The sequence below is a fragment of the Curcuma longa genome, chromosome 2 (assembly GCF_044706935.1).
Source record: "Curcuma longa cultivar G26 ecotype Majalengka, Jawa Barat chromosome 2, ITB_CL_G26_1.1, whole genome shotgun sequence".
Taxonomy (NCBI): domain Eukaryota; kingdom Viridiplantae; phylum Streptophyta; class Magnoliopsida; order Zingiberales; family Zingiberaceae; genus Curcuma; species Curcuma longa.
This window is the reverse complement of record NC_133862.1, coordinates 7,198,169-7,220,357: the sequence shown is the minus strand read 5'-3', so window position 1 is coordinate 7,220,357 and position 22,189 is coordinate 7,198,169. Positions and strand designations below refer to the sequence as shown.

General features: G+C 36.1%; 2 protein-coding genes across 2 annotated transcripts; one reads left to right on the top strand and one right to left on the bottom strand.

Moving 5' to 3' along the window:
* Positions 1-3,873: 3,873 nt before the first annotated feature.
* On the top strand, positions 3,874-7,738 carry LOC141822469 (wall-associated receptor kinase-like 14). The gene is given in 4 exon segments (XM_074709919.1): positions 3,874-4,151; positions 4,153-4,784; positions 5,911-6,000; positions 6,353-7,738. Coding segments are annotated over 4 exon segments (2,046 nt in total). The 5' UTR covers positions 3,874-4,092; the 3' UTR covers positions 7,618-7,738.
* Positions 7,739-15,270: 7,532 nt separating this feature from the next.
* Positions 15,271-22,189, bottom strand: LOC141822056 (uncharacterized). Its single transcript, XM_074709474.1, is given in 18 exon segments — positions 15,271-15,653; positions 15,656-15,832; positions 16,122-16,438; positions 16,569-16,664; positions 16,833-16,985; positions 17,066-17,135; positions 17,441-17,540; positions 17,690-17,816; positions 18,782-19,114; positions 19,218-19,278; positions 19,393-19,485; positions 19,584-19,658; positions 19,747-19,820; positions 19,916-20,029; positions 20,289-20,421; positions 20,645-20,785; positions 20,884-21,246; positions 21,815-22,189. Coding segments are annotated over 18 exon segments (2,568 nt in total). The 5' UTR covers positions 21,902-22,189; the 3' UTR covers positions 15,271-15,599.

Genomic DNA, 22,189 nt, shown 5'->3' with positions numbered 1-22,189 from the left:
GATGAATTTACATAGATTTTGTTTTAAATTGATAGCGGTTCCAAAAACGTTAGTTGTTAGGCTGGGATGTCATCTTCATTTATTGATTTTCTTTAGCAGTCGGTGTGAACTTCCATCATAGGTCGGACCGAAACACTTTTAGACACTTCAATTCACCCCGATGCGCACTTAGTTGCGAACGCTACGCACACGAGAAAAGCACATAACATATCACTAGCATATACAATTCTGATATGTTGTGCGACACTCGTTTGCGATTGAATGTGTGGGGGCACTCGGATCACTTTCAGATGCTCAATTCATCCTAACGTGCACGTTGTACATACAGAAAGACACACAATATATCATTATATATATAGAGGAATGTTATATTGGACACCATCATCAAATGCGTACTCACGAACCTAATATATATAATTTTTAATTTTTTAATTAAACACTAATATTAAATTTAAAATTAAAAAAATAGATTTTATGATCACATATAATATATATATATATATATATACCAACCACACGTTGCACATGGAATCGAGCCCACTGGCAGAGGCAAGAGTGGTTAAGTTCGGAAGCATGTGATCCTGACGCGGTTTCGGTTGGAATAGGTCATTTTTTTTTAATGTGGAAATAAACTTCAAACAAAATGTTAATTACCTAATACGGCAAATCGTATCCCATTTCTGGGTTTAGAAAGGATGTTGAGACCAATTTGGGCCTTGTGATGTCCAAAAATATAATCCTGACCCATTTTGTTGAAAAGGACAAAAAATTTTCTTATTTCATTTCATAGAAAATGTAATTTAAAAGTTAGGAAGATAAAAAATAAAATAATTACTTAGATTTTTAAATATATTATTATATTTTTATAATTATATTTTATTATTTAAAAATATAAATTAAACATATGTTTTTTTTTATTTACTAGACAATGGCTAACCGAAACCATAATCATTTTTAATTATTAAATCGGCAAGCATAAGTATGTATACGTAACGGAACAAAAACACAAGTGAATAGTAATTAAACAAACAAATAAATAAGGGAACTGAGAAGTCTTGGAAGAAAATTATATCTAGCAGAAAGACTCCGTGTTGAGTCAACTAATGAAAACGAAAGGCAATAATAAAGGACCCCAATAAGTAACGAGACGGTGACGTCATACAAGATTGAGATGGAAAATGACAGATGTGGATGCACTTAATCCTCTTATCCCAATCTTTGTCCCCTTCTCTTTGTATATATATTATGTTTGCTTTCATAGATTAATTATAAAAATCTATCGTCCCTTCTATAATTCGATTGGTCATTTTTTAGATTGTGCCACAATATTAGTTAATTTTTAAATTATCCTTAAATAATCATAATTTATGTGATAATCAGAATTTAAAACTCACATATCACTTGCATGCAAGTGACGTTTGAACTAGTGATATTGAAATGTCACATCCATTTTAAATTATATTATAATATTAGTTATTTTTTAAATTACCCTAAGATAATAAGAGATAAAGTATTTTTCTCAAATAATCAGAATTCAAATCTCATATATCGCATATATGCTATGTTTGAATTAGTGATATTGGGATGTCATATAAGGAGTCACCTTGCTTCTTAGATTTATTTGGTAGGTGAAATATGAAATTAAATCGTTCATCTCATAATTGATTAGTGTAAACTATATACAAAGACATATCTATAAATTTTATTTAGGGGCACAATTCATATAAAATCCCAAAAATATAATTTATATCAACTAACTAAAGAATAAAATTCTTAATAATGATATATTCCAATTAATCAAATTCATTGGATTAAATCTTTTTAGTTGATTATTAAATTATCTAATTTTAAATGTATACTTACAGAGTTGGCATGGACCTCTTAAATAATATTCTCTTCAATTTTTTTTAGATATTAAGTTCATAATACATAATCTTAAATCTTAGTTATGGATCCAGATAGAAGATCAATTACATATAAATCAATATAAAATTTATTAAAATACCGTTTAGAATTTGTTTCACCATGAATTTCATAACTCATTTTTGAATATGTTGCTGACTATATATATATATATATATATATATTCTTGATCATTTAAAAAAAAAATATACATATTTTTCTTTTATTGGCAACTACTTCTATATCAAGCATTGACGATGACCAAGTCTTCCTCCTCCTCTACTACTCGAATGAACAATTGTTCTTCACTATAACATTTCTCTTTCTTAAAAAAAAAATATCTATCTTTATCTATGGCCATTCACTCTTGCTCTATATTTAAATATATATAAAAATAGTATAAAATAAAAACCTCACAAATAAACCAGTCAACGTCGAAGAAAAGTCCATGACGTGATTAATGGAAATTTATCATCAATTGGCATGCCAAACTTGACCACTCTATTCATTTGGAACCGCAACTTCCCATTGCAGTATAATTAATCCAGTGATCGCTCCAGTTGATCTGTAGACTCTACTGCTCTAATTCCACAGTAGAGGTGGAAATAAAATAGAAAAAAATAAATAAAGACAATACTTTTTATTCTCTACTTTACTTATTGCTTGGCTGTTTATTATTATGTTAACTTTCTTCAAAGAAATTATCAAGAAGAATTCGTTCTAAGTCTAGTGACCACTAAAAAAGAATTAATTATATGTATATTGCACAATTTCCCTGTGTCTCGTGCGGCTTATATATGTTCCTAGAAACCACTTTATTTATAAATTTATTTATTTCTTTCTTTGAGATTTAATAATTGAAGATTGTAGGGGAAGAGGAAATGAAAGAAGGGATATGATTTACTTATGTGTATCTGATTTGAATATTAATATATATTATATATTTTTTAAAAAATATATAATTTATATATATGTCACATATTTATTATATTAATATTTTTTATTAATATATTTATATTCATTTTAACATTAATACTCTATTTGTGGATTTTATATTAATATATTTGTATTTTTATAAATAAATATCTTTTTAATTTTATTTTTAAAATTTTGTTCATTAATTGTAATTGAAAGGTGACATATAATTTCTATCCATATTGATTATAATATCATTTAAATGTTATAAGTGTTCGAATGCATATCTAAAACTATTAAAAATGTCAACTTAATTAACTTTATATTGTGATAGCAGGTGACCAAAACTTAATTACCTTGTATTTAATTTTCGTTTTATGAATTTAGATTTTTTTATTGTCAGAAAAGTTTTAAATAATGTTATTTTAAAATTAAATTATATCTGGATCAACAACAAACAGTCAAATACAAAAAACAAGAAGGCTATTTTTTTAATAAAAAAAAACAAATTTCCTCTTGATTTTTATATAGTACTATAAACGTCATTTAGTTTGGTTGAAACCCTTGATATTTTTTAATTGATGCAGAAAAATATTGAATATTTCGAAAAAAAATTGAGTTCGTCGCATTAGAAAAATAATTAAAAATTATATAATTTCAACTGTAAATCGCGAATTTACCTAATTACATCCTTAATTCAATATATTAATTAATATTATAAATTAAATGCAATAGGATAATTAACAAATTGAAAACTAATTAAAATATTTAATATGATAAAAGATGTATATTACTTTTGAATTGATTGATACTTTTTAGAAACCAGTTCAACTAAAAGTCAAGCATGGAGTTTCTTGAGTAAACATAAACAAACCAGTTGACTTCTCTTGTTTATTCTCTACGGTCGAACCAAACCCGCAGCTGAATTAATCTCACGTTGATTTACAATCCAGTCCTCAAAGATTATTCTTTTTTACTACCATTATTATTCATAATTAATTTTAACAGGAGAATAAGACTGATTGAAAATGGCTGCGGAGGAGCTTTCGTTGGCATTCTTCCACAGAGAAAAATCTCGGCATAATTGAGTGGCCGATTGATCTTGAAGTCGTAGGTTCCCAATCCAAGTCCATGCCTCCTGTTAGAATCTTCTCACTGTTCGTCGGATGCGATCTTTTGTTCGCCAAGCGGAGCAACCCTAGATCGAACGCGGTAATGGTTTGCAGGGAAAGTGTTTGACTAAATGCTCCATTGAGTTCGGTTTCTCCTTCAAGCATGCCTAGCTTGTTCGCCGTCTTCTTCTTCTTCTTGTTCTTCTTCGGTTTTCTCGGGCTTAGCCTGCGCTGAAGGTTGCCATCAATCCTGTGGCAGCTACAAAGCCCCCTACCCTTTCGGCTTCTCTGACGGATGCCCGATCCGCTTGAACTGCTCTGATTCCGCGGCCTCCCCCTTCCTCATCGGAGAATTCGCCGGTCGCAACCTTACCCAGGATGCTATCTGGGTCGACGTACCGCGTTCCTGCAACCGCTCCGTGTCTGCCGCCAGGAGCCTCTTCGGCCCAAACTTTGCCTTGACCAACCGGACCGCTCTCCTGCTCCGCAACTGCAAGCGGTGGGACTTGGGGGGAAGCTGCCCCGCTGAGTCCTTGTTCATCGACCAATCATGCAGCACCAGGTACGAAAACACCACCTGCGTCCTCAACACATCCCACGACATCATGAAGCGTGCCAACGCCTCAAGCTGCGGCGTGTTCTTCGTCTCCGGCGTCACATACGGATCGCCGGTGATGTCGGTGGAGTTCCAAAAGGCGGAGCTGGCGTGGTGGCTGCCGGAGCGATGCAACTGCTCATCGGACGCGAGTAGCGAGTCGGTACGGGTTCAGGGGACCAGCTTTTCCGGCTGCCGGTGCAGGTGCCACGAGGGATTTCAAGGGGACGGATTTGCCCAAGGCAATGGTTGTCGACGAGGTTGGTTCTTGCTTCATGGTGCTTTCTTGTCTTCTCTCTGTTTTCTCCACCCTGACTTACCGTCAAAAAAAGTTTTTATTTTTATTTTTCATATTTATGTTAAAAATGAAATTCCTGATTTGTTAATCATCATAAGTGTCACCAAACTATCGATCATTCCCATTAATCATCCACTATTCCAGGTTGCTTCCTTTAATTACCTCCTGGTGCCAATAGTAAGTTCTGAAGTTTCAATGTATCATCCATGATCCTTCTTCTGATTTTGCATCTACTGCTCTGATTGCTTTAAATATGCATTTTAAATTCAATTTTGGCTCACTTTTAGTCATCGTCTGTTCAGGAATCGAGGAAATTCTTCAGTCAACTTTCTTAGAAGAAAAGGCAATCATTGTTTCTGGCTATTAATTCGTTTTCCAAACCTATTCTTCTGTCAGTAATTTGATCGGCACTTGTTCACCCATTGAAATTATTTCTATCAGCTGCAATAAATTTGATGTTAAAAAGATGTGAATTTAATCTTTGAATATGGTGAAACAAACAAGGGTTATGATGATGATTACGTCTGTTGTTTCCTTTGAAACTCCATCTCCTATTGTTTCTTTGTTTAAATTTCACATATCATCAAGTATAAACAAAAAGGTACAAAAAAATCATGGATTATACTTGCTCCGAAACATGTGTATGTGTATGCATGTCAGTATTTCACAAGTCTACTAATAGTTTTTGCTGATCGGACTTTGCATTGTTAATCAATCTTCTCCCATCTCAACTTCTGTTATTTTCCAAAATGCCTTCAATAGGCATTCCTAGCTCTTATCTGCCCATTCCCACTAAGCATTTGCTAAGCAGAGGTGTTTATTTGCTCCAATCACCTTTCCGGGAAGAAAAAGACATACTTGAGGTCGTGGGAACTGATGCCTCCTTTTTTGATTCTGCAATATCAGTTGATAGTTGTTCATGCTTCTTTTTTTTTTTTTTTAACCATTTGCAACAAATTTGTTGTAAGAAAGCAGATCAAATTTTGATTGTGAGTCCGTGATACAAAGAAGAATTAGGATTAACATCACGATATATTACGTCTTTCTTTTTTATTTTCTGAGTGTAAACATGGATTCTACTGTTTCAGTGTCCAATTCCAATCAAAAGTGCAATCCAACAAAGTATGTGACTGGGGACTGTGGTGGATCTACCAGCAAATATCGCACTCTTTTAGGAGGTAATTTCTCTTTGTTTCTGTTGACTCATGTAGTAGTATTGTGTTCGAGCAGTTTTTGTACCCAACTTTGAAATTTGCCAAGGACATAGAAGACCTTAATTATCCGCAAAGATGGATTGTTTGTTTTAAATATCTCAAGAGAGCAGTATTTTGCATCACTGTTTCCAAACTTTGAAACTTGCAAAGGACATAGATTGCGATTGTCTTCTCCAGAGAGTTGTATGTTGGTATAGATACTTTTTTTGTGGAAAGATAATCATCTTACTCTTACTAATTGTGTTAGATTAATTAGTGTTCTTTGTGGTAACTGGATGAAAAGAAATGAACATTGATCATGCAACTCGCGTTTCAGGAATTGCTGGAGCTTCCACGACGGCGGCACTTGTCCTCGTCTGCTGCTGGCTCCGGCGGCGCACCTCCCTGACGAGGAAGCGCGAGAGCATGCGCCGCCTCCTCTCGGAGGCTTCCCGCACCGTCCCGCTTTACTCCTACAAGGACATGGAGAAGGCCACCGATGGCTTCTCCCCCGACCGCATCCTCGGCACCGGCGCTTACGGCACCGTGTACGCCGGCTATCTTAGCAGCATTGGACGCCAGGTCGCCGTCAAGCGCATCAAGAACCGAGACGGCGATACCGTTGAGCTGGTCATGAACGAGATCAAGCTGCTGTCATCGGTAAGCCACCCCAACCTGGTTATTCTACTCGGCTGCTGCGTGGAGCAGAGTCAAGAGGGGCTCATCCTGGTGTACGAGTACATGCCCTGCGGCACGCTGGCGCAGCACCTGCAGCGCGAGCGCGGTCGCCCCCTCCCCTGGACCGTCCGCCTCGGCATCGCCGTCGACACCGCCAAGGCCATCGCCTACCTCCATTCCGCCGTCCACCCCCCCATCTTCCACCGTGACATCAAGTCCAGCAACATCCTTCTTGACAGCGATTACCATTCCAAGGTCGCTGACTTCGGCCTCTCCCGCATGGGCCTCGCCGATTCCACCACCTTCCACTCCCACATCTCCACCGCACCGCAGGGAACGCCGGGCTACGTCGACCCGCAGTACCACCAGAACTTCCACCTCTCCGACAAGAGCGACGTCTACAGCTTCGGCGTCGTGCTCATGGAGATCATCACCGGGATGAAGGCCGTCGACTTGGGGCGGCCGCAGGGCGAGGTCAACCTGGCGTCGCTCGCCGTCGACCGCATCCGCCGCGGCCGTGTCGACGAGATCGTGGACCCGTTCCTGGAGCCGCACCGCGACCCATGGACGCTGACCTCGGTGCACAAGGTGTCGGAGCTGGCGTTCCGGTGCCTGGCCTTCCACCGGGACATGCGGCCGTCGATGACGGAGGTGGCGGACGAGCTGGAGCAGATCAAGCTCAGCGGGTGGGCCCTAACGGAGGACCTCCCGTTCCTGTCGACGTCCTCGTCGTTCTGCTCTTCGCCAGCGAGCAGCATGGCGGAGAGGACGTCACGGTCGTCGTGCAAGAGCCGGAGGCTGGTGCTTGTGAAGAGCATGGTCGAGGAAGTCGACGTGGAGTCTCCGGTGTCGGTGCAGGATCCGTGGTTGAGCGAACAGAGCTCGCCGTCGGCGAACAGCTTGTTGGGCAATGTGCTACGTTAAATTAATGTGCTATATATTTTCTTCAGGTAAATACTTTGTACTCGAGAAAAATACATATATTTCCACACAATGTAAAATAGAAAATTGTAATGAAATTAATGAAATATGATTAGCTTGTGGATGAAAATTATTATCAGAGGAAAGTTCTAGATGAAGATGGCATATTCGTGTTGTTTGCAACTGGTCCAATACATAACCGTTAGTATTGCAATCCATCTTACTATTTTAAATATCTCCAATCCATTACCGTCCATGCACATCTAACTCACTCCAGCCGTCGGATGGCTAACGCCATGGCTATTTAACCTAACCACTTGGCGTTTGAAGAGTTGTTTATTTATTTATCTTCTCCTGCCGCCTCTTTCCTCGCAGTTCGTCCATGGCGAAGCATCCATCCCCTCAGATCTGCGATCGTCGAAGGTATGCGTGGTAGATCTTCCATGCGTTCCAGTGACTCATTTTCGATTCCAAGTGTTGTATCTGTTCCTCATTTTATCGGTTCGAATTTTTCTTTTGTTCTCCCGATTGTCAGTCTGTTTCATGTGACTGCGATTCGGTGTGGTTTCTCGTTTATTTCTTGTTTGAGTCATTCGAATTAACCTATTTAGATCTGTTTTCGAATCATGGTTTTCAATCTTTTTCTCTGATTTGTTGCTTCTACTACGAGATTTACCTTTTGTTCTTCCGATTCTGAATTTCTTTGGTGATTGCGACTCTTTGTACATCCGGTGAATCATTCACTTCGATCTGCGATCTTACGAACCATCCTCGGGATATCTTCCATTCGAATGTGTTGCAGGTTATGTAAATTTTGTTTTCCGTTTACGTTGTTGAAGTTTTTCTTCATATGTTGGTTTATATGATCTTGCCCTTTTGGTCTTCTAATTGTAAATCTCCTTGGCTTGATTGCGGTTCCTCGTTGTTTTTTAGTTAAAACATTCGGTTCGATATGTTTACATCTCTGTTTCACGTTGAGATGCCATTGATAAATTATTTTAGCAGTAGGGGTTTTCTTGTCTCACTACTTCATGTTTAAATCCAATTAAGTGCCAATCTTCGAGTTCATTCCTTCAATGTATTCCAACTTTTTCCAGTTATTTTCATTTCTGTTTTGTTTGATTTGTATGCCAATGAATCAGCGGAGCAAAATGCCTTTAGTTTTTGATTTATATCGATCTGTTGATCTTCTTTCCATCATTACTGCTGTTAAGGTACTTACGTCCCTCTTCCGGCTTATTTCTCTTGTATATATACATGCCTTTGCAAATAACACAGAAGAAAATAATGCATTAACAAGCATATATACACGTTTTAGGTAGTCATTGATAGTCAATGTGATTACGCAACGAAAGCCCATGATCTGAACTTCATTTAGCTACTTTTTGGAACTTCAGTTTATTATAATGTTATCTGTGCTGAAGCAATATATTTGCTGTGATGCCATGTCCTATGCAATTTGGAGAATAGTAGTAAAATGTATACTATGTGTTTGCATAGCCCATTTAATTGGTTGCTTAGACTATCATGAAATTGTTCGTAACATTGTAGAGTGATCATTTATATCTGTTTGTCTCTCGCCAGTTTTTTCTCTTCTCTATGCTGTTCATTCCTAATTTCTAAGCTCACAATCTTGTTGGTCTTGTTTAGTAGTTTAACATATTTACATCTTTTTTATTTATTTATTTTTTTGACTTGTTCATTTTATTTGTTGCTTAGATTATCATCGAAATTATGGAATGATCATTTACGCATCTGTTTATCATTTTCTTGTTTGTGTTTTTCTCCTCTAAACCATCCAATATTTGTTTCTAAACATGATTATTACTACGCAAATTGATTACTTTAAGTCAACAATTACCAGAGTTCCAACTATTTAGTTTGAAATCAGGGTTTCTAAATTTTAGATTCTACATTTGAAATTATTTTAAGAAGATTTTCTTTTGAACCATGCTTGAGTCGACCGGACCACACCGCCTCCACATCTTTAATGGTCTCGCAGCCTCCCTCGTTTGCCTCCATCCGCGAAGCTGATGATACTACCCTCTCCACTTTCTGGACCACCGTTGCTATCCTTTACCCATTGTTTGTTAATCTAAAAAAGCGTACGTGGTGATTTTGTTTCCATCTTATTGCTGCTTGTTTTTGCCCCCATTAACATCTCGCGCCTGGTTCCACTAAGTTTTCATGAAAAGAATTTTCCATTTTAGTATTCGAGAGGGCCTTTAGTAGAATTTTGTTCGTCTTGACATAATATTTTGGTGGTTCAGCGTTTCAGTGTTATCTTTGAGATGTGCACGCCATGTTGATCCTTGTAAAACAAATTGTTGCTCATGGCAGTGTTGCCCCACGTCTGTTCCTTGTAGCTGTATATCTGATTTAAAATTTTACAATCTTTAGATTTGATTAGGTGACTATTGAATGATTTGCACGCATTTCTGCTAAAAAAAGTACATTTAGGCGAGTGTTAAAGATTTGTGAAAAATCCAATTTATCAGCCAATATAATATCCCAGGTCATTATATATTTAATATGGAAAACTTGTTATGAACTTAATTCGTCTTGGTATAATAGTTTGGTGGTTCAGTATAGTGTTATGTTTGAGATGTACATGATCCTTGTAAAACAAATTATTGCTGATCGAAGTGTTGCCCCACGTCTGTTCCTGGTAATTGTATATCTGATTAAAACTTTAGAATCGGTCGATTTAATCGGGTGATTATTGACTGGTTTTCACGCTTTTCGGCTGGGAAGGCATATTTGCGGTCAGTTTGGCGGTCAATATAAAATTCCAGATGATTACGTATTACAACGGTATTAAATTTATTTTCCATATTTATCAAAAATGGTCTATAAGCAACCCAATAAAGCTTATTGAAACACAGCTCAATTATTAAAAAAAACCCAATAAAGTATCCCCATTATGCCCCAACTTATTACCTAATACAGCCCATGCTGGTACAACCAGTTCCAAATTTACGCTCAATGCAGCTCAACTCACTAAAAAGTGAAGCCTTTAACCAATTTAAGTCATTTACAATCGTTTGAAATCATTTTTATTCAACCTAAGGGTGTGTTTGGTTTAGAATTTTTTATTTTTTTTTTCTGATTTAATTTTAAAAAATAGAAAATATGTTTGATATGAATATATTATTTTTTATTTTTTAAGAAAAATTAAAAAATATGTTTGATTTATTAATATAAAAAATTATAAATAAAATAGATTTTTTAATAAAAATATCATATTAAAAAGAAAAAAGAAAATTCATATAAGAGGTCAAATTTGTTTTTTTAATACAGTATTATATAATTTCAAATGTATTGTGAAATCAAATTAATTAATTTAATAAATTTTAATTTAAATATTTATAAATTTAAAAAATAATTTATTTTAAATTTTAAAAAATAAAATTAATGAATTGTATTTATTAATTTAATGAATTATTTTATTAATATATATATATTTAAATTTTAAAAGCTAAAATTAAAAATATATTTATTAATTTAATGAATTATTTTATTAAAATAATTATTTTTAATGAATTATTTTATTAAAATAAAATTATCAAAATATATTTATTATTTCAATAAATTATTTTATTAAAATAAATATAAAGTTATTTTAAATTTAAAAAATAAAATTAAAGAATTATATTTATTAATTTAATGAATAAAATAATTATTTTATTAATATATATAAATTTATTTTAAATTTTTAAAAAATTAAAAAATTATATTTATTAATTTAATGAATTATTTTATTAAAATAATTAATTAAAATAAAATTATCCAATTATTTTTATTAATTTAACTAATTATTTTATTAAAATAATTATTTATTAAAATAAATATAAATTTTTTAAAATTTAAAAAATAAAATTAAGGAATTATATTTATTAATTTAATGAATTATTTTATTGAAATAATTATTTTAATAAATTATTTTATTAAAAAAATATATATTTATTTTAAATTTTAAAAGATAAAATTAAAAAAATTATATTTATTAATTTAATAAATTATTTTATTAAAATAATCCTAGAGTAAGTGTGCGATAGTATTTTATTTTTTATTTTTTATTTTTTAATTATAGTTTTCATTTTTTATAGAAAATGATATTTTATTATTTTTTATTTTTTTAAAAATAATTTTTTATTTTTTAAAAAATGAGATTGAAAAACACAAAGTAAACAGTAATTTTTAGAAAATAAGAAAATGATCAAATCAAACGCTCTAAGATACTCTACGAGACTAAAGGCTGCCTAACTCTGACCCAAGTTAAGCTCTTAGAGGTTCAGTTCAGCAAAAGCGAAGCCTAATGGGTCTTATTTGTCCACCTCTATAAATTCGAGCATCGTTAGGCCCAATTCTAGCCCATTGCGTGCCGCTTATTGAATATGAGCCCGTGAAAGGCCTAATTTGGTATCAGTGAATCTCAGAGTCAAGTCCATTACGGCCCAACTCAGTTAGAATAAATGACTCTCTGCCGCCGATTAAGTGCTGCAAAAGCCTATGTGTCCCAACATATGACGCAACTCAGTAACCTAAGTCTTTCTCCTAATGAGAACCTGACCATGAAATCAATTAGTCATAATGAAATAAAATTAGTTCAACTTTCAATGTGGCACTTTAACTTAAATGCTCCTTGTTATTCAAAAGAAACTACATGATGTACCACGAGCACCTCCATATTCTAACTCTTAAGCCAATATAATTTTTGGAAAATGCCTACCAAACAATAATAAACATCAAGTTTTAGAAAAACACAATTTCAAGTTTCAATTCTAAACTAATTTTCATAGTCCAAATACAGAATGAACAGAAAAGTTTGGTGCAACTTACCCCATAATAGTATCTAGCATGCATAACAACTCGGGGTAGGAATACGTGCAACCATATGACCAAGCTTCTCATCCATAACTTGCACAGTGACTTCAAAGGATAGTTACAGATATAGACAACAATAAGTAGTCGGCAACTATGCAAAAGGATAAAGTTATGATGACAAACTATAAATTGATACCTGGCTACGCCTCTCTTTTGCTCATGATGGAATGTGCAAAGGCACAAGGATCAAAACTTAAACTCGCATCACCTTCTAAAAAAATATGAACGACAAAATTTTACAAGCAAAAGCCATTCAGGTGCTCAAACGATGAATTTGCAAAAATAAATTTAAATTACTGCGGCACATTCTATAGAATCTAATAGAAACCTAATTATGAGATGGAGTTTTATCCTTTCCTTTCTTCTTCCTATTCTCTTTAATAATTATATTGTTGTCCCAAGATTTTAAACTAATGATGAAGGTGGTTAACCTCGTAGTGAAAGAGTGAAACGATCTTGCTTTCTTCAACAGTGGCGATCACTAGTGAGAGCCTTCGCCTAGAATGGTAACCAAACAATGACACCGCTGTGGCCGATCTGCAGTGGGTTCGTCAAAAAGAGTGAATAAATATGTAAATCGGAAGACAAATAAATACATACAGAAGAAAAATTAGGAGAATACATCTTCGAAGTAGCCATCTGGAACACCTTCGACCAGATCGTAGATTTGGACTAAGCACCCCGCGCCATGACCGATCTTGGTCCTTGAGTTAAGCTGCTAAAGAAGAAATCAGGAAAAAAAAGGAAGTAACAAATGAAATGATATGATGAAATGATGTATGTGTTATAATTTCGCTTAATGGTAAGATGATGATTTTTTATAATAATTTAAAATTCTAAAATTGTACAAAATATAAAAAATCATACATACTATTTTAGTTTTGTAAATACACTCTTGCTAATTACTTTAAATCATAATATATACTATTTGTCAATTATTATCTCAAATATATTTTTATATCAAACGAGCCTACACAAACTATTAAAATATTTAATGACAATACCATGACATAATAAATAAAATTATACTGAAAGAGCATATAAGTCCGGATTATTGTAGAAAAAACCAAACAAACTAAACACGGCGTAACATTCAGATTCGCAAATATATTCTAAAAGCAACAGGTATATAAGCTTAAGAGAGAACATCTGATATGATACATGATCCTATTTTAGCGGTATGAAAAGAATAATCAAATAAACATATTAAATATGTTTTAAAATGTCATGCCCATATATATTTAAAGTTACTCTTAAAATTAAAGCTAAAACTATATAAAAGTAGGACGAAATGAAAATAGATCAAATCATGATATAGTAGATAAACCTACCAACATATGATGGGAAATCAGTGAGAAGCAAATAGAATAGGCAACTTTTTTGAGCAGTTACTTCCCTAGTTAATCATACTCACAGAGGAAAGTAATGGAGGCGGGAAGGCGGAACTCGTGGACTTCCGGTCTGATTCAGACTCATGAACCGCTCCACCGGATCGAGATGTTATTGGGCCGACTCAAACCAGTGGTGGCCATCACCCGCACCGCTATCCTTTGCGAGGGCACTCGTGTGGATCTCGCTAGGAAATGGTTGTTCGGCCAAGCTGAGGCGGCGAAGGCGTTCTCCAGGCGGAGGCATTCCACCTCGTCGGTGGCATCGCGGAGGAGAGAAGTAATGGAGGCGCTGGTTGATTGCCAATGGAGATCTCAGAGAAAGGAAGAGAGACACGGATCCAGAAGCAGGTAGAAGGGTAGCAGGGAGAAGTGAAAAGAGTATTCTGAAGGTATAGAGGACGGGTAGGAGAGATTACCATCACAGTAATCTCTTATCCGTCCTCCATACCTTCAGAATACTCCTTCCACTTCTCCCTTCTGCTAGCTGCTTCTCGGTCCGTGTCTCTCTTCCTTTCTCAGATCAACCAGCGAGTTTCGCTTCTACATGATCGAGCGCTAGCTACGAGGCCAAGAACAAATTACTAAGATCTGAAGCAAACGAAGTGGATCTGAAAATAAAGATGAAAAAAGAAGATTGAGAGAAAGATCGTATCACCGAGAGCTCGAATCCTGACGGAGTAGAAGCTGGAAGCAGAGGCGTCCTCGCCTTCTCTTGGAGCAAAGGCTCCGATAAGGAGGTTCAAGTAGCGGACTGAGTATTTATAAATTGAGAGGGATGGTGAGCGAGTGTGGATGATGTGGCGAGTGCGGACGCTGAGGAGACCAAGGTAGACCTAACAACGGAACTTCCCATCCGTCTCATTCCATACCAAAATTGGCAAAACCGTCAGTTAACGCGTAGTAACGGAACCAGATATTATCTCTCTATTTCACTCACCTCAAAATCAAATTTTGAAAATTTATATCTTTTTTTAGAAAACCTAAACCGATTGGGTAATGATTCAGTGCATAACGTATACATACTCAATAATCCATCAGAAAGCTTTTATTTATAAAGTAAAAAAACTAAAAACTAAATAAATATTATTGTTTATCATAATTTTTTTCTTTTTCATAAATTTGCAGATATAAAATAAAAAACATAAAAAAACTCAAAAAGTCCTGGGAAAAAAAAAAATCCAAAATACTGAAACCAAACTGGCATAGTAATTTGGAACTAGAGGTTTGTGTGTGTGTGTGTATATACATATATAGGGGGGTCGAATTTTTATTAAAATCTGACAATAAAGGAATTGAAACTTGTTGTCAATAAGTTTGTCCAAAATAAACCAATTCATTTGTCCAATAATAATAACAGTATAAAAAGACAAGCAGATCATTTTCAAAGGACAATTCATTAGAAACAGGGGCACAATAAATACAATTATAAGTTACCCCCCTTCCCTCACATGTTAACTCAACAATCCTTAAAACATTTTCAAGGTGATCGGGGCTTAATTCTTAGAACAAGCCCTAGTATTGTTTTAACCCGACTAAGTTAACTGTCATAGACACACCCATGAATCCTAATTGATTCCATTTTGTTGGGGTGAAATTACAACCCTAATCGATTAACCTTTGCCATGCCATGCAAAACATAGGCGATGATGGATCCTAAAACACAAACCTGATGAAAAGAAAGTAAACAGCAAACACCAAAACCAATAACTAGAACTTTAAAGTTTTCGTCGTCTTTGCAAGTAGAGATTCCCAAAGCGACGAATCCACCAAGGTACTGTCTCGCCAAAGCCCGTGCACTGGCCCCCACTTTCGTCGCTGCTAAACAGAGTCTGGTCCAAGCAGTCAAGTGCCGCTCCGCATGCTGCATTGTAGGACTGGCATGCAGAATGGCACACCCGAAGCCTATTATCTCCATCCTTATCGCAACGTTGGATTGAAATCTATGACACAAAATGAGTAAAGATTGGAACCGGTTGCACTCGAGGCGGGTAAAGTGATGTCAAATCAATGAATCGAACAAACAACTCATAAATGCACAATGTAAGGCCCAACTGAAATCCAAAAATCTAACAAAAGTTATGAGAACAACACAAATAGAAGAGTTTTGAAGCAATACTTGATAAAAGCTAGGGAATCCATGTAAGAACTTGCTAAACTTCACGTAAGGTTATAAACAACCAATATACGATTGAAAGAAATAAGAAAATAGTTAGGCACAAAAAAACATACCCAGCAGGCGAGCCGCTTGGCTGCTGCAGCACAGTAGCTGCTGTCAAGGATGCTAAAGAGTGAGTGACTGCTGGGCATCAAGCGGTTGTAGTTTGGCATTACCACGGCAGCTTCAAGCTGCTGCAGTATGCTCAGCTCAGTTGGTGCACAGTGTTGCCCAAATACATCCCGAACTAGTACCTCACCGCAGAGAGAGAGGCTAGGCAGCAACAATGAGCTATTCTGGCAAGTATAGCCAGCGTAATCAGAGCAGCGGAATTCGCACACACCATTGTCGCATACTCCTCCATGCCGACTGCACTGCTCATCACATACAGCTGCAAAATTCAAATCAGCAATTTAGCAAATCGTTTTGTTTGACAAGATGGCATTACATTACTAACGTGCAGGAATAGAAAATTTGATGCACATTGGAAGTGAATATGAAAAGGGGATTCCGTAAAGTACCAGTAGAGCAGTCGATGCCAGTCTGACCATTGTCGCATTCACAGATCCCATTTGGATGGCAAGTACCATGTCCACTACAGTTTCCTGGACATGATCCTGTGGAAAAACAACATTCCTCGAGTAATTGCTAAAAAGAAACATTTCCTTACTACAAATCCAAGCCCTAAGTATTTGGCAAACATTATGTTGCTGATGAAGGCTAAATGTAGTAAAGACACCACAAATAGATTAAAAATTATTGAGGCGCTAATCGTGTTAACTCACTTTCGCTGCAATTCTCGCCATGAAAACCAAGAAAGCAATGGCACTGCCCATTAATGCAATCACCATTAAAACTACAGTAACCAGGGCATTGGCTGTTTACAGACATAGGTATGCTGCTGCACAACTCATGAAACGGTGGGCATATCAACTCACCTGCAACATCAAGCACTTATATGAGAGGAAGGTCTGCATAGATCTCATATTAAATGTTTTTTAAATGACCAAGAACTTGCCACTGAATCCTTGGAACTGAACAGGACCACCAGCCTGTAGGCATGCCTTCCAAATACCATCCACAGCAACCTACATAATATATATAAGATAAAATTAAGATCTAATCTACAACAGATTGCTAAAAGCCATCTATAAGCGAAGTCCACAAATTAGATTGCATTTATTGCACGAAGATGTAAAAGAGGGATATGAGAAGGAAAGAAATACAAGATTGCATCACTAAAGCTGATTTTACAATGAAATATCATCAGAGAAAGAAAATGATACAAAATTATTTGTCAAAATAAAAACTGAATCTGCTAAAGAGAATAACAATGCTATCTTGCTAATATTCATGAAATCCAACAAAATGATTTAACATGAATGCCAATTACCTCTAGTGTGTTATTTGCACATCTATGTTGATAACAACCATTTCCCTGAGTCATAGATCCCCTAACAAAGCCTGTGCGCACCAATGATGAAGCCATGCACCTTACCAAACAATTAGCATGTTAGAATAAGATCAAGAGAACATAGATTTTAGCCTAAGTATGTCTTCAAATTGCTTCATGTATGGGTTTCATTTGTTCCACAAACCCTGCTATTATTCTATTGAAGTTATTGCTAAATTTTAGTCTCACCTTGAGTTACTTCCTCGAACCTCGCCCAACATTCTATCAGGAGCACGTGCACTACTAGTGTCTGTGCAAGAACCATCAGAATAGGCAACAAAATATGTGCAATAGTCTGCCAATGATGATTGCCCACCTGAATATGTGTAAATATTACAGAGTCATAGACTATAAGAAATTTAATCAGATAAACTCATCTATACACCATATGAAGGTAACAAATAATGATTCCAGTTGTGATCATACACTATAGATTATGAACCTGGGTGCAGTAAAGCAAATCGTGCTCAAGGATAAACAATTATAGTTCATTCAATATATATATATATATATTTAAAAAGGAATCTATTAAAAAAATGAAGAAGGAAATCCATTTCAGGCTAGAGAAGATAAATGGTGCATTTGCCTATTTTTATCTTTGAACCCTTCATCAATCATTCCTTGTTGTTGTATTTAAAGTCCCTTCCTTCATTCAATATATATATATATATATATATATATATTTTTAAAAAGGAATCTATTAAAAAAATGAAGAAGGAAATCCATTTCAGGCTAGAGAAGATAAATGGTTCATTTGCCTATTTTTATCTTTGAACCCTTCATCAATCATTCCTTATTGTTGTATTTAAAGTCCCTTCCCTATTCTAAATATTACACAACCTGGTCTCGTCACTTTGCCTACCTAGAATAACTCAGCTTCTACAATTCTTATGGTTATTCCTCTAACGCTGGAATACACCACAAGTTCTGCGAATTGAAGGTGGTCAACATGCCAAAACCAACTTTCTACATCAAATCATTGAGCTGATCATTGTTCACAAAGCTTAAAAATTGACCTAGAAAAACAGAAGGTAGATAGAAATTGCTGCAGGTTTTGCAATATGGAATAGCTAATGCGAAAGCGCCATGTCAAAATGGAAGACCTTGGAACAACAAGCATGACAACAATGATAGTGGTATAGAACCCAGATAAAGACAAATATTGTCACGGCGAAATGTGTAGACTTAAAGAGAAGTTATATTCTGGCAATGAAATGAAAGATACAAAGAGGCTGTGCTTTCAACTTTAAAGATCAGACACTAATTAGAATCCAAGCTTACCTTTATTAGCTTGTGGAAAATATTGAGCCCATTTGGGCAAATCTCCATTATAACTTACAATAGGACAATATCCTTCAGCCTCCCTGTTGTATGTACAGCCAGACAATTGAGTCGTGTTGCATTGGTATGCCCCCTTCCAATGATTGCAAGGAGACGTAACAAACTCAGTTCCTTGATTCCTACCCCAATCAAGGCGCTCAGCCATGCTATAATTAGCCTGGTACCATCCACTATCCTCTAATAAAGCCAAGGTCATTTCTGAAACCACAGATCTTGTATCGACGGATCCCGTCATAATTTCATTCATCAAAAGTCTTTTCTCCCAATGAGAACCTGATCATGAAACACACATCAGTTAGTCATAATGGAAAGAAAATTAGTTGAACTTTCAATATGGCACTTTAACTAAATGTTTTTTTTATTCAAAAGAAACTACCTGATGTACCACGACCACCTCCATCTTCTAACTCTAAGCCAGTAAAATTTTCAGAAAATGCCTACCAAACAATAATAAGCATCAAGCCAATAAAAATCACATTCTCAAGTTTCAATGCTAAACTAATTATCATAGTCCAAATACATAATGAATATAACAGTTTGGTGCAACTTACCCCATAATGGTATCTAGCATGCATAACAACTCGGGGCAGGACAATACGTGTAACCGCACGACCAAGCTTCTCATCCATAACTTGCACAGTGACCTGAAAGGATGATTACAGACAGACAAAAAAAAATAGCCAGAAGCTATGTATAAGGTAACAAGAGGATTAAGTTGTGATGGCAAACTGCAAGTTGATACCTGGCTACGTCTTCTCTTTCGCTCATCATGGAAATGTGCAAAGGCATGAGGGTCAAAACCTAAAACATGCATCACCTTTGAAGAAAAATGTCCATCAGTTGCCACCAAGCATAATGAAAGAAGTCAGTAATAGAAGTAGCAGAATTATAGAGCATTTACTAACCTCGTGTATCAATGTGGCTGAAAGCAATGTTTCAGCCTCAGCTGTTAAATGACGAGGAGCGACATTCACATGACCTACAAATCATTGAAGGATACTTTTAATTGGTATATATGGCAGCAATAGCAATAAACTTTCATTAACTTCCAGCAAATATGGTAGAAAAAAGCACCAGCAATAGCACGCCCCCATTGATCTCGCTCACATGCCACTGCCCATGCAAGAGTGTTGCCAGTTGTGGGTCTCGTTGTTACCAAGAGAACTAGGTCTGTGTCAGCAACACCATCTGCATGGCGTAGAGAAATTATAGCAAAAAATAAAAGATTTGAGTACTGAAGTAACAATCTCTAGAGAAATTATATAGAAAAAGATAAAATATTTGAGTACTGGAATAACAATCTCTAGAGAAATTATATAGAAAAAGATAAAATATTTGAGTACTGGAATAACAATCTATAGAGAAATTATATAGCAAAAAACAAAAGATTTGAATACTGGAGTAACAATCTATAGCAGAGCCAAAAACAATCCAGAAATGAGGGTACCTTCAACATATTCATGTGGAAGTTGCACACCGCCATCCTGCCCACATGCAGAATATCCACTTAATCTCAAGTTCCCCTTAACAGGTTCGACTGCTAAAGCTCTTCTGAACCACTCTGCTGTTTGGCCTAACGCCTGATCAGCATTTATAAAAGAAAAAAAATTGAAAATTATGAATGGAAAAGGAATAGAAAAAGCATGGTGGAGACAGTAAACATTAGAACAAAGAAGTAAGTAATTCACCCTATCAAACTTAACAACAGACAAAGATCTAGGCATCTTAAATGAGTACAAACAACATACCAATGATGTGCATTTTGTTTAATACAGACTACGAACCAATATGCTATATTCATACCTTCTTAAGACGTTGCTTCTTATCTTCCCCTGAAATATCTTCCAATGTGCAGTTGTACCAACAATCTGCAGATACTGGCCTATCTCCATTAGGGGTGCACACAGAGCTTCTTGGAACTGATGTTGCAGAAGGTTCACCAAGCTGAAATAACAGCAAGACCAGAGAATGGTTCATGCTTATAAAAATACAGGAACTCATTGTCCATAATTTGAGCAATTTATTTTACATTAACAGATTACCTTCACAAGATCTCCAACATTTAAGCAATCCCTATCATAAGAATGACCCACAGCATCATAATTTAAATATATCCTGATAGGCTGTTTTGAATCCTTTTGTAATGTAGGTGTTTTAGACGCCTGAAGCAAAGCTCTTCTGCCACTATGTTGTGATCTTGAGAAACTATGTTCATGGTAAACTTGTGGAGTGACTGAGTACTCTTTTCGACCAGGGCGGCGCCTCTGATGGAGTATCTCATCATGGATGCATGAGTGCATGAGATAAGCATCTCCCTCCACAATTTCCAAATTTTGCCGAAGATATGAATAATTATTATGGGATTCTGCACTAGTTCCTCCAAAACTCACCAGAAGCAAAAATATCTAGAAAGAACAAAAGAAACCAAAATTTTAAATTTTTACTGAATTCTGCTAAGAGTTTCGTTAAACCACAACATCAAAAAGTGACAACATTGCATCATGAAATAGCAACCAATGATGAAATTAAAGAGACAAAAGTACCGTGCTCTGAGTAAAACTCAGTATAATGGCATTGCCTGCACTAGATCGGCATAACGTCATTTTGCTTGCGCTTCACAATTTTAGGGTAATCTAGGACAACATGGAAGAGAGTAAGATATTAAGCTCCCCTCGCCACAAGAGGTTCTAGGAAGTCCAAGAAGACGGCCTCCACCCTCTCAATCCTCAAATGAGTTGAAATTACTCTACAATGAGATCTATCCATAAAAACAGTAAACCCTAAACCACCAGCAGCTCTCACCATGCTTCCCAATCCCCTAAAAATTACGATCACGAACACACACCCACACACAAGTCAAAATGCTACAGAAACCCAAAATCCTTCCAACTTCACAGCTTGTACAGTAAATCTTCGCACCCGCAACAACAAAAACCCTGAAAAATAAAAATAATAAATAAATAAACATTCTACCTCAAGAGAGACCACCGAAATAAGAACCGGCAAGGAAAATGCGATTCGCGACGACCCCCAAAGAGGAAGTGACGTCTTCACCCCCATCTATCGCGCTCCAAAACGAGATTCCTTATCTTGTTCCATTCGCCCCTCTAGGGGATGATGGTCCCGACACCGAGAGAGGTTTGGCTCTTTCTGCCCAATCTGGCCTAAAGGAGCTAGCTCGCTCCCCTCCTCGCCTCCTTGTCAAGTGCAGACGCCAGCCGAAGCAAGAGATCTCGCATTCAGTGGCCAACACCAACAGATCCAGGAGCCACCTGGGTAGGCGACACGTCGGGGAGGCGATGGAGACCGGAGCCGGAAGCAGGGAGAGGCGAGAAGTCTAATGCGAAA